The sequence below is a fragment of the Microcebus murinus genome, chromosome 9 (genome assembly GCF_040939455.1).
Source record: "Microcebus murinus isolate Inina chromosome 9, M.murinus_Inina_mat1.0, whole genome shotgun sequence".
Lineage (NCBI taxonomy): Eukaryota > Metazoa > Chordata > Mammalia > Primates > Cheirogaleidae > Microcebus > Microcebus murinus.
This window is the reverse complement of record NC_134112.1, coordinates 64,111,211-64,124,926: the sequence shown is the minus strand read 5'-3', so window position 1 is coordinate 64,124,926 and position 13,716 is coordinate 64,111,211. Positions and strand designations below refer to the sequence as shown.

Genomic DNA, 13,716 nt, shown 5'->3' with positions numbered 1-13,716 from the left:
AAAATTGTCCTAAATGGTTTTCCAAACTTGGCAGGATTTCAATACTCAGGATTCATGCCAAATCTGGGCATGAACACTGCATAGCATTTTAGAGTTGGTAGAGATATTAGAGATAATTCAGTCCAACCAATACATTTTATAGATGAGAAACTGGTGCCCAGTAATGCTAGGCAACTTATCCAAGGTCCCACAGGGGATAATCTATAATGTGTCTAGTAATATATGGCAGTTTTGGAAAGTTGGATTGTACTATTAAAATGTAATGAGGATTTTTTAGTCATAAGGAAGTGAAAATTTCTAGATATTTTATTTCCAAGTTTGCCTAATACAGGCCTTGTTAAGCTATCACAGACTAGCACCTGAGAAAAAAATTAACTGGTACTAAATACCTACGCACTATGTCAAAACTTCAAGCAAAGGTTTGCTTTGAAACAGTATATTCTGCCATGTTATTGGAAACCCTCGTTCATGCAAGCCTGATGTGATGGCCTTTGATGGAGTTTCCCTTCAGCTTTGCACTTATTTGATACCTTCTGTAACTCTCCATGAAGCAGGATTTCTCCTCCTCAGCATGATTAGTATTTGGGGTGGGGTAATTTTTTTTGCTGTGGGGATGAAAACTGTCCTGTGCATTGTAGGATATTTAGCAGCATCCCTGGCCTCTGCCCACCAGATGCCTGCATCCACCACCTCCTCCCCTAGTTTTCACAACCACTGCTCTGAAGATAAGTGGCAGGAAGGGAAACCCACGTGGGTCCAGAAAACACTGTGCAGTTTAGAGATTCATGCCTGTGTCTGAGCATGGCCATTATTGTTTTGTGACTAGTTATAAAGTATTTAATTACATGAGCATTGTGACTTTTATATAAGGCAATCTTTAATATAAATCAAACTGAGAAAGAGGAATCTCAGTTGACAATTTGGCAGAACTCCTCAGGAACTCACAAAATCGTCTCTAGAATTAAAAATTCACAAATTATATTTTATGTAGAATTACCACTTTTAATTATCAACATTTAAAACACCCATGACTCATATCTCTTACTCTCTTCTCAACCTGCACTTTACACTTTGGTAACTTGAAACTGGTCTGATCAATTTTCAACACATATAGGTAGTACTTGTAGAGGGCTTTCTTGTCACATTTTAGCCCAGAGCAAATTTTTATAGGCAGGTTATTATCAACTCTCTGAACAGTGGCGTTTACAATAAAAATGATAATAAACCTCTAAGAGACCGTGCTTGAGAGACCTGCTTCCTATATTTTCTTAGAAAAATGAAAGGCAATATGCGTGCATGATTTCTTTATGGGGTCAGATTTGGGCTAGCTCTTCAGAAGATAGGTACCTTAAAATGTAAAGTCAGCACTTTTTTCTAAGTCATGATTCTATGAAACATATTAGGTATAGGGGCTTATTGCTCTTTTACTGAATAGGAAAATCTAGTAATTATTTCTGGAAACCCATAAAACTGCTAGGAATTTGTTAAAGAGTGAGTAATCCTATTTTTCTGGACCATTAACACACTTAATCTTTCATGTGTTGGGCAGCTTTTCCTGGACCCGTAATGGGACTCATTTTGACATAGATAAAGACCCTCTTGTCACCATGAAGCCAGGCTCAGGGACGCTCATAATCAACATCATGAGTGAGGGGAAAGCTGAGACGTACGAAGGAGTCTATCAGTGCACAGCGAGGAATGAACGTGGAGCTGCAATTTCTAATAACATTGTCATCCGCCCGTCCAGTAAGTGGGACTTATCAGTCAAATATGCCCCTTTTTAAAGTATTGCTCTAAGACCCAGCTTCTGTCACATCATCCAAATACGGTTATAAGAAAAATCAGTGGCATTGCTTCCAATATTCTGACTTTATTTTGCATGACAGTTATTGCTTCTTTCCACAAGCTCCTCAGCTTAATACTTTGCTAATCCAATGTGTCTTTCATACAAGTCCTGAATAAGACACCAGGGTTAAAAAAAAAAAAGTGTTTCTTCCCTGAATTACCTAATTATTTATTTCTCATTTATCTTATATATAAGCAAAATTCCTATGGCCAGATGGAAATAAATTCGGTATCATATAGATAATCAAGCATTTTTGTTTCAAATGAGTGTCTTCACTACCTTGATATCATTGTGGCTCTTTTTGCAGTGGTCAGTACCAAAATCCTCTCAACAACCTCAAGAGCATGTATTTAAATTACAGTGACCATTTGCAGTTCTTTCATTTAAAAAAAAAATTTATTACATGTATAATATGTGTTCATTATAGAAAAAATAATTATAAATAAACCAAAAAGAAATTTAAAATTTGCTTATGAATCCTTCCATTTAAGGAAATAGCTACTGCTCAAATATTCTTTCCGTTTTTTTCTAGGCAGATGTGTGTGTATGTGTTTTAAACCAGCTCATTCTGAAATACTATTTTATAACCTTTTCTATTGTATTGATATATCATGTATATATTCTCATGACATCCTTATAAACAAGTCTACTTATATACTATATGGTATTCAAAGTGTAAATATACAATTATTTATTTAACAAATCTTTTGACATTTAAGTGTTTTCCATTCTTTTGTGAAGAACATGCTTACATTGAAATTATGTGTCTTCCTGATGATGCATTTAGTATAAATTCTTAGCCCTGGAATCATTGACTCAGAATTTATACTATCAATGGCAGTGAATGAGAATTGTCAGTTCTTACTATGTTAATTACTTTCTTTTACTTTTAATACTGCACTTAAAATCATTTTCTCATTAATTTAATATACATACATTCTAAGTTACTATTTTCCCAAGAGTTCAGTTTGCCTTCTTTTGTAGTGCTGTCTTTGTTTATTGATCAGTGCAGAAATAACTTAGAAGTTTATTTTTTATTTATTTATTTTTACTTAATAGGGTCACCATTGTGGACCAAAGAAAAACTTGAACCAATAATACTTCGAAGTGGTCAATCTTTAGTACTTCCCTGCAGACCCCCAGTTGGACTACCACCACCTATAATATTTTGGATGGATAATTGTAAGTTTTGACAATACGAACTTTCTCCAAGAATCTTATGATTGTTTACTGTCATGATAAATTATTACCTCTTGTGGTTCACAAAATGTTTATGTTTTAGAGATGCTCAGGAACATAGCTACTCATTGAAATAAATAACATGTCACATCATCAATTCACTCAATTGTATTGAGCACTTACTATGTGCCAGATAGTGCTCTAAATAATCTAAACAAATATCCTGCTCTCACTGAGCTTACATCCTACGCAGTGGGAGTAGAGGGAGGTAAGGAAGAAGGCATATAATAAATGCATTTAGAAAATTGGCAATAAGTGCTATGAAGAAAAACAAGGAAGAGTTTTGAGCAAAGACCTGAGGGCAGGGAGCAAACCAGGCTGCTACATATCCGGGTAGAAAGGGGACACTGGTGCAAGCCCCTAAGGAAGGCGCATCGCTGGTGTTTTAAAGAGCAAAGAGGCCAAGGTGACCAGACTGATGGAGCCCAGGAGGAGGGTGATGGACAAAGTCAGAAAGGTCACAGGGACTCAGTGGAAACAGCTTTGCCTTTCGCTGCAAATGAAGTAGGGAAACACTGAAGAAGTGACTTTATCTACAATAAAATAAATAGGAATACTACCACTTCATTTCCTGGAGTACAAAAGACAGAGTAGGGAGACTGGTTGGGGCCACTTCTGTGATCTAGGCAAGTGTTGATGTTGATTTGGACTTGGGTGAGTGGAGTGGGTAGGAAATGGTCAGATTCTGGATACATTTTGAAGGTAGAGCCCCAGGGATTTTTTTTGTGGGGCAGAGTGCGTGGGGTAGAAGCCTGAGAGAGAGGAATCAAGGATAACTAGAAAGTTTGGAGCCTGAACAATTGATGAAATGAAAGTGCCGTTTCCAGAATTACATAGCAGGGAAGAAATCAAGCTGTTTTGGATATCTTATATTTTCATTTTTTTATCCCCCAAATAGCATATATTCATCAGGTTTTTACTAAGTGCCAGTCCCTTTATAAGAACTTTACATGGTCATCCCATTAATTTTTACAACTCTATGAAGCATGTACAATTATTCTTTCTACTTTCCAGATGAGGAAATTGAGGCAAAGAGAAATGAAGCCATCCATTAGGCAATTTCTAATTTGTCTATCCCTGTCCCTATCTTTGAGGAAGTTAGTTATTACTGTGCCTCTTCGATCCTCCAGAATTTCCTGAGCTAATAGGTCAGCGTGCTACCTTGGAGGTATCACACAGCTCTGCCTGGAGACTAAGAAACCAGAGTTTGGGATGTGAGCATCCCATTAAGACATTTCATGTTAAGGTGCCCAGCAAGGGTCAGAGATAAATGAGTCAGAAGGAAGATCCAGGACTATAATCAGCAATGTATGACTCCTTAGTGCACAGGTGCTCCCTGGAGTGCTGGGCTGGATGAGAGAATTTAGGGAGTAGGTATAGGTGGTAGGTACAGAGCCTGGGAGACTGATGCCAGAAGCCCTCCAGAGGTCCAGGACTTAGAGAGAAACCAACAAATCAGATGAGAAGGAGTAGTCACTGAGGTAAGAAGAGAACACAGAGAGAGTGGTATCCCAGGACAAGGTGAAGAATGTGCATCAAAAAGACAACATGGGCCAGATGCGGTGGCTCACACCTATAATATTAGCACTTTGGGAGGCTGAGACAGGAGGATTGCTTGAGGTAAAGAGTTCAAGACCAGTCTGAGTAAGAGCAAGACCCTACTATCTCTACAAAAAATAGAAATAATTATTAATAGCTGGGTGTGGTGGTGCTCCCCTGTAGTCCCAGCTACTTGGGAGGCTGAGGCCAAAGGATTGCCTGAGCCCAGGAGTTTGAGGTTGCTGTGAGCTATGATGATGCCACTGCACTCTACCCTGGACAATAGAGCAAGACCCTATCTAAAAAAAAAAAGACAGTAGACAGCATGATCAGCTGCTTCAAATGGTGCTAATAGATCAGATAACATGAGGACTGAGAAATGACTACTGAATTTGGCAACCCAAAGATCACTGGTAACATTGGTAAGTCTTTTAGGTGGAGTGGTAGGAATGAATTACAAATATTTATAGGAAATATAGTCTATTTCCTATAACATATGAGGTTACTTCACAAAGAAATGAAAAACAAATATGTAGATAAATAAATGTACAAATGGATTTTTCCTATTATTATTTAACAGCTTTTACAAATTTTGCAAGAATAAGAATAAGCCAAGTGTAAATGAGTGATTGTATGGCTTCAAGAATAACAAATGTCACTGCCAAAATAAGGCCCAGTATTTGGTCCTTGGTTTTTATTCAGAAATGATGACCTTTGTTGCTTAATAAAGAGACATATCATGTGTAAAGTCTCAGAATCATCTGAATACGTTCTAATATTTTTCCCACATTGCACAGCTGGTTATGTCATTTATGTACGTTTTACACTGTTGGTAAAGCATCTCACCTTTCAAATGGACTTGCATCTGGAATATGAGGGAGATTTCGATCCATTATAACATTCTTCTTGCAAGATGACATTATGAAGTTATTTGTATACGCATACATTATTTTTCAAATGTAATGCAAAGGAACTCAAATGGCAAAATGCCACTCTCCTCGTGTAGTTCCATTGTCTTACATTTGATCTACCAACACCTGTCATCGATAAAATACGGCAGGAGAAACAGAAGACAACAGATGTCTGTCTGTCTTCAACTCTTTGTATCCATTAGATAAATATACATTATTTTTTCTGAGCTATTTTTAAAATAATCCATTCCCTGGGGACTAATGGCTTAAAACCACGAATTTGCAACCAACCCCCATCTTGACCAATAATTTGGTTAACATGATTAACCAGTTTTCTTTCAAACTCTGGCTCCACATTTCTCTGCCTTTCCCTGCCTGAGGGAGCTGCAGGCTTTTAGCCACAACTTTGCATTTTGTGAAATGTTAGACCAAGCACCTGCCACAAGAGGAGCACAGTCGCCTGACTCAAATGGAGAAATCCTGCCAGGCGGCATGACACCTGCCCTAGGCCATGGGGATGTACAGTGTTCCCAGTTCTCTCACAGTCAAGGCTCTGTGAACTGAATCAGGAGCTGTAGGATGCAGTTTAGCCGGCCAAGTGTAAATTCACATACATATCAGTGCATCCACCTCCCGGCATCCTTCATCCACTCTCTTCCCTCCAGATAAGTCCTGGTACTCCATTGCACAGTAGTGTGGCTATCGCTAACAATAATGCATTGCATATATCAAATAGCTTTTGAATGTTCTCATAACAAAAAAATGATAAATGTCTAAGGTGATGGATATGCTAATTATCATAATTTGATCATTACACAATGTATAGATGTATCAAAACATCACATTGTACCCCAGAAATTTGTAAAATCTATTATGTGTCAATAAAAGAAAAAGAAAATCTTTCTTCCATGCCTAAGGTCAGATAGTTCCTTAACTGAACCCGAGGGGATATAAATGATCATGCTTAACACTGGAAAGTCAGAGTCCTGGTGGTTATTCATTTAGTCCTTCAGTGAGAATTTAAAGGAGCCCCTGTGAAGGGCCAGGCACAGTTCCAGTGCTACAACAGTGGACAAAGCAGGTGAAAGTGTCACGCTTCTGGAATTTAAATTCTAGTGGCGGGGAGACAGGCAATACATCATATGTATGATGAGTAAAATATGTTATGTGTCAGAGGTGATGAGTACTTCAGAAAAGAAAAAGTAGAGAAGGTGAGGGAGACTGGGCCTGGGGGGCTTCTTTGGGGCAGGTCACAGCATTAAATAGTGTCATCATTGCACTCTATTGTTAATGGCCCACTCCCTGCCCAATTTTTCAGTTGGGTCATGAGCTCAGGTGGGCCTGAGACTCTGGTATGCATGGGCCTAGCTTAGCGTTAGGTGCTCACCTAAGTATTTGCTTTCTGACCATTGGTGGTGTGTAGGTGCAACCCACATTACCATCCTTACAATCTTCCTTAATGCATTTTCTAAAATACATGTGTATTTGTGTTTAACAGTTAGGGACTAATTTTGATATTAGAAAAAGTCGCACAACCTTTTTGTAAAACATTTGTTTGTTTACACTTGCTTAATAAAACACTTCACTGTGTGACTCTAATCTCACCTCTGTTCCCACCCCAGAGAAATTAAGGTTGGGTAGGTTCAGGTAGGGTTTTAGTGTGTCATATATATTTTTTACAGTTATTTGCTTTTACCCAAAGAGCTTTATAGAGAAAAAAAATTATATTCAAATGAAGTTCAGAAAAGCATCAGTAGACACATTTATCTTGTTAATTTGGAGAGTGGCCACTTAACGATGGAATGATCTGTATATCTCTCTGCCTTTCTCTAGCCTTTCAAAGACTTCCACAGAGTGAGAGGGTTTCTCAAGGTCTGAATGGGGACCTTTATTTTTCCAACGTCCTCCCAGAGGACACCCGGGAAGACTATATCTGCTATGCCAGATTTAATCATACTCAAACCATACAGCAGAAGCAACCAATTTCTGTAAAAGTGATTTCAGGTAAGAGTTCAGCTTCCTGAATCTCTCTTTCAATGATATTTGCAAATATGTACAAAATATATTAACTATTAAATACTACTGACTTTGAAGTAAACAGGTCCATTGATCAGGAAACTAGCTGTGAATTATCACTAAAGTGTTGGTATATGTCTTATAAAGAGTGTGCATAGCCTAAGTACCGTACTTTAAGTTTTTTGCTATTATTGCCATTATTGGTTCCATGAGAAGCTTCTGAATCACTTGGTGTTCTGAGCATTTATGTGTGCTTTATGCCCCACAATACCTTTTATTGGCAGTCTTGCAGCTTAATTTATATGCTCGCATATTACTGGTTGGGGGTGGCTTAATGAATTAAGGAGTTAGTCATGTACAATGTAAAGTAGTGTTTTTACTTGGTAGGGACAGCACTTGACCAGCATAGCTGTATACATTTGCTTTTGTTACCCAATACTTTTTGACCCTCCCCCACTACTTTTGTGCCCTCTTCATAATATTCTGTTTATTTCAGTGGATGAATTGAATGACACTATAGCTGCTAATTTGAGTGACACTGAGTTTTATAGTGGTGAGTTATGGTGATTGTGACTGATATTCTCTCCTTCATTGTAGAATTTAGTCCACTAACTTCACCTCCATGGCTATTTAACCTTATTCTTTATGAAATTTCTAGTTACGTGTTTAATACCACTAGTATAAATGTATGTCTCTTACGAACTTTAGCTATAAACTTTCAAGCATGTCACTAGAACATTTTCCATGATGTATGTATGACAATGAAACTTGTTATAACTGTGTTCATGTAAAGGACCATTTCACATGATTTGGAAAAAAATCTTTCATGTATGTTCAGAATTCTATTTTCTACTTTTTGTCCTGTTCATAAACTTTTCTTGTGAACTAAGTTAGAGTTGAACCTCTTAACCTGCTAGAATACTGACTCATCAAAGCCTTTAGTAAGTAACATTAAGTGGATTTCATAGTAAATCATTACATTTCCTCTCTGTTTTTACTTGATATTATCAGTATAATTAGCGATAGTTCTTCTCTTAGTTTTGTTTAAAATCAAGTCACTGTCTTTAATGGAAGTAATCTTTTTAAAAATAGAGCATTTAACTTCATTCCTTTAAACAGAAATGAATTTGAGTTCCTTAAGGGAAATATAGTTCTCAAATATAGAGTCTATCAGTGAAAATAATGGATTCTGGATAAGGTGTCCAGAACTCATTCCTTTAAACCCTACTAAGATGGTGTAATTTCCACTTTAAGTTTTTCTGAGAAGCCTTCAGAAGATAAGACTTCATTTTGGAAAAGTCTCCATAAATAGGAAGGTGGCCTGTATAAATATCCTTAAGATCTCTGACTTAGACCCTCTTTATTTTTTCATTGAGGAAACTGATTCAATTTCTTTAACTCCACCATTATTCTTAATTTATGGCATACAATTGCCTCTGTCAATAACTCTCCAGTTTTGTTTTCCATAAAACTTGCAGTTTGGAGATCTTAATATGATTAATCAGTGGATTTGGCTATAATGTCCCCAGTATAAACCAAAATATCCCTTCCATAATCATATCTTTCTGAAAATCCTAACATCTTTCAGAAGATAGTTAATTTTTGCTTTGACCTGAACACTAACATTAAAGAAAATGTAGTTGATAACATGATTTTCTTCTCTATGTCAACATTTTAAAGATATAATATCCCACAGAAAATTTATAAAAACCTAACCCAAATTAAGAAAATACACAAAAGGAAAAACAGTCCTTATTATTAGTGCTTATGCAACCAAAATCGTTTCTATTCCTGGGTAACTGAGTGAGTGATGGCTAGCTAGGAGAGTGTGTATGTAGAGTTTAACAAATTTCATAATTAATGTTAAATAGTTTTGAAAAGGGATTAGGATTTCAGGCAGCTTTTTTGACAGCGGACTGTGTTTCCAGAAATACATATTTATAAGTTTTAATGCATACTGATTTTCTTATTTGCAGCTAAGTCAAGTAGAGAGAGGCCACCAACGTTTTTAACTCCAGAAGGCAATGCAAGTAACAAAGAAGAATTAAGAGGAAATGTGCTTTCACTAGAGTGCATTGCAGAAGGACTGTGAGTTAACACTTTCTGCCCTGATGTGCATTTCTTATAAAAGTATAGCAGGTTTGTAGAGAGGCATTAATATCATAGGAAGAGTAACTGTCTTATATTAATTCCATCAAGCATTAAGAAAAATTTAGTAATTATTTCCAAAGTATATTTTGTGAATCTCATACTACTGTTAAACTCTTTTGTTCATGAGATAGAGTTCATATTGAAATAATCACCTTATGATTGCTGTGACTATAATTAGGATGTATCATTTTACTAATTGGTAAGAAACCAGCTAAGAAATTACTAGCTTAAAATAGTTGCTATTTGTTATTGATCCCTTGTCCCGAGGTCTGCAGGGCAGTAGTGCTCTGACCAGCTAGGTTCGGCTAATCTCAGTTAAGCATGCTTGTACATCTGCTAGGGGGCTCAGCGGGCAGTTCAGGACTCTCAGGGGCTGCTGGATGTTTGCTGGGGCATCTGAGCTGTTGGCCATGAGTTTCTCACATCCCCCCAGCAGTCTTATCGCACACTCTTAGCCTCAGGACCAGCAGGATGTCCCTTCCACCACTTCCTATTGGCAGGCACAAGGCCAAGCCCAGATTCTTTGAACTATCTCGTCCATGCACACCTCAAAACTCAAACCATCCCAGAACTGATGTGATTCTGACAGGAGTTGCAGGAAGGGCTCTCCCAGATTCAAGAGCAACTGTTATGTTAGGTCCACATTATAGGCAAGTTTCTATATAGTCCCTATCTTGGGCCCGGCACAGAGCAAGTACCATTGGTATGGGCACATCTGCTGAAATCTGGAAAGAGATCTCAGAAACACGCTGCCTTGTTGTGTTGTGATCCCAGCTGCCCTTGACCTAGTAACTCACTGGTCTCACATTCCTTCCTGAATCCAGGAATAACTTTCCTTCAGGAGGCACATGGAGGCCTCTGCTGGCCAAGGCAGGAAATCACACTTTCATGCATTACTCAGTTCTTTGAGCAACTGAAAACTAGCAAAACCCCCTTTTAAAGACATGTTAAAAATCCATCTTTTCCACCAGAATTAAAATTTTTAAAAACTTCCAGTTTTCATCATCATCGTATAAGAAAGCAGTTTAATCAGCCAACCTCTCACCTTTTGGGAGCAGAAGTACCCATTCTCACAATTTAGGGACTTCTTCTCCCACAAATGATATATTGTGTAAAAAACTAAAATATGGTTGGTGTTTGGAAATTTCACAAAACTCCAAAAGAAATTTTCAAAACTTTGAAATGTTATAAAACCAACAGTGAGACTCTATCATTTACAAACCAACAACCAGTCATAGACTCAAAATATTTCTAATTCTTAACAACTGTGCAGTAGAGTAGGAGGCCCCCAAAACCATTCATGGCTTTGTGAGGTACAAACTATGATAATTGTGCTTCTGTCTCCATTCCCTTCTCACCTGCAGATCATATGAGATGCAGATTAGTCTAACTATAAGGAAACATCAAACTATGTTATTAGCTTCCACAGGCGTATAATATTTTCGTTTTTCAAAATGATTCCACATCTTCCACTTCTTTTTATATTTATAGCCTGTTTTACTTTTAGAATCTGTTTCATCAGATATATATTCTTAGTTATTTTTACTCAACCAGACCGAAACCAATTTACAATCAATGAATCCCCCTTGCATTTCTATTGACAAATGCTGTGATCTTCCTGAGGGCCTGCACCATACTTTTTCATTATTATCCTCCAACACATAATTCAGTGCTTAGGACATGTTCATGTTGAATAGATTTTTATTTTACCCTCATGAAAACCTTCTAAAGTCATTAGATCAAGTCAAGCATTTTTATCCCCATTAAGGAAACTAAGGAAACTAAGGCCTGAAGAGGTCAGAGATCCAAGATCAGAGAGAAATTTAGAGAGAGCTAGAGTTGTGAAGATCTTCTAACTCCAAGCCTGTATTCTGGCTTTTCATTTGTCTCCATATTTTATGACTTAATAAGAAACATAGTTGGGTGAGAAATGGTTTGAGTAACACATAAGTTCAATCTGTTTTTATCAATTGGTATGATAATAATTTTAAATATTACTAATAAGGAAACTAAAGAAAGTATGCTATTCCCCTAATCACTTGATTTATATCATCAAATGGTCTGTTATAAAATACAAAAGTTCTTCCATTTGAAATGTAAATGTATATAAATGTTCATGGGCAGAGATATGAGTTCTTTCTCTGTATGTTTTAAATTCTAACTGATGAAAAATTGTAATTCAGTATCATTAATGTCATGGTATGTCTTTTGATTGGCATAGTACCTTCATGTAAAAATTTCCAAAAGATTCCCATTGATCAGAACTCTAGAGAAAAATAGGCTCGTTCTGTAAAGCAACTCATGCTAGCATTCACACTGCATCATTGAAGGCAAAGTTTATGGTCTGCCATAAATTAGTATAGTTCTGATTATATGAAAATGTAAAACTTTGAGCATTATTTATAGAACTTTGGTGCTAATTAAAATATCTATATATTTCTTGTGATCTTTATATAAAGATTTCTTATAAACCCACATGAAAATTCACCCTCAAAAGCAGTCACAGGTGGACTTCTTTTTTTGTAATATCACTATTTATTTATCCTATCAGGCCTACCCCAGTTATTTACTGGATAAAAGAAGATGGAATACTACCCATCAACCGGACATTTTATAAGAACTTTAAGAAAACTTTGCAGATCATTCATGTTTCAGAAGCAGACTCTGGAAATTACCAGTGTATCGCAAAAAATGCTTTAGGAGCCATCCATCATACCATTTCTGTTACAGTTAAAGGTATATCATTGTTTAAAATGTATTCCTCTTCCCTTCATGAGAGATCCTGAAACTTCAATTAAATATGTCTTTCATTATGTTCTTCAATAATGTTAAATGTAAATTTATATCAACATTCGTGGTACCTTGAATCTCCTCTCATTGCTATTTATAGTTCATCTAAATCAGGTTAAAAATGTTCCTTCTTAAGATCTTCCTCATAGAAGAATTCCAATTAATAAATGTGGAAGGAATGAGAGAAATAGAAAATCATCATTAGAATCCCACAGCAATAACTGCTGTAGGCAGATCCACCAATGAATGTTAAAATTAGTGGGTGAAACTTTAAGGCAACAGAATATATGCATAGCTTCAATGTGCTTCTTTTCTCCCCCTAAAAATTAATTACTAGGGCAGTTTTAACATATGTCCACAAATTCTTCAATACTCCTTCCCCAAGGAGATGGAGTTTACTCCGCTTCTTCTTGCGTGTCATCTGGACATAGTGACTCACTGCTAATGGACAGAGTGTGGAATCCAGGAAAACAGTAGCTTTGCAGTAGGGAGACCTTGCAGATGCCACCTGAGTGTTGATAATCCAAGTGATGAATGTTGATATTCGCCAACAATAAATCATGTTGCCTTCATATATTCCCTGAGATGGTCCATCACGTCTATGGTATTCTCAAAAAATCCCAAACTTCAGGCTAATTGTGATAAAACATCAGACAAACCCAAGTTGAATGGCATTCTACAAAATAACTAACCAGTATTCTTCAAAAGTGTCAAGGTCATGCAAGACAAGGAAAGACCAAGAAACTGTCAGATTGGAGGAGACTAAGAGACAGGACAAGTAAATATAATATGGTATCTAGGGTAGGGTCCTGAGATAGAAACGAGACATTAATGGAAAGACTAGGGCAGTCTTAACAAAGTATATAATTTAGTTAACATTAGAGGAAGCTGAATGAAGGGTGTATGAGAACACTCTCCATTACCTTTGCAATTCTTCAAAAATGAAGTATTTAAATTCACTTCCTAGTTTTATAATTACATGTATTCAACAGGGATCAGAATTTAAATTCATGTTTCTTAGCTCTATCTTTACCTATAAATTGCTCTACAGCCTTAGATAAATCTGTTACCTCTTTGATGTCTGATTAGTCTTAATGTAAAAATGATACAATGACATTTGTATCAAACAGTTCTACAAATAGTACATAGATGTCAATGAGTTTCTTTAAACATTCTTTTGTGTTCTTTGAAGCATCACTTATAAATATATTCCTTCTGAAAAAA

At 36.6% G+C, this 13,716-nt stretch overlaps 1 protein-coding gene across 18 annotated transcripts in view; it reads left to right on the top strand.

Moving 5' to 3' along the window:
* Positions 1-13,716, top strand: part of NRCAM (neuronal cell adhesion molecule) — a 265,047-nt gene that overhangs the window by 199,729 nt on the left and 51,602 nt on the right. For 11 of the 18 annotated variants that reach the window (XM_076006545.1, XM_076006542.1, XM_076006543.1 and 8 more), the window contains 6 exons: positions 1,550-1,746; positions 2,906-3,028; positions 7,369-7,539; positions 8,048-8,104; positions 9,528-9,639; positions 12,254-12,438. In XM_076006545.1, coding sequence (XP_075862660.1) covers positions 1,550-1,746; positions 2,906-3,028; positions 7,369-7,539; positions 8,048-8,104; positions 9,528-9,639; positions 12,254-12,438 — 845 coding nt within the window. The remainder of the gene's footprint in view (positions 1-1,549; positions 1,747-2,905; positions 3,029-7,368; positions 7,540-8,047; positions 8,105-9,527; positions 9,640-12,253; positions 12,439-13,716) is intronic. The other 7 variants (XM_076006544.1, XM_076006534.1, XM_076006541.1 and 4 more) reach the window with 1 other exon arrangement.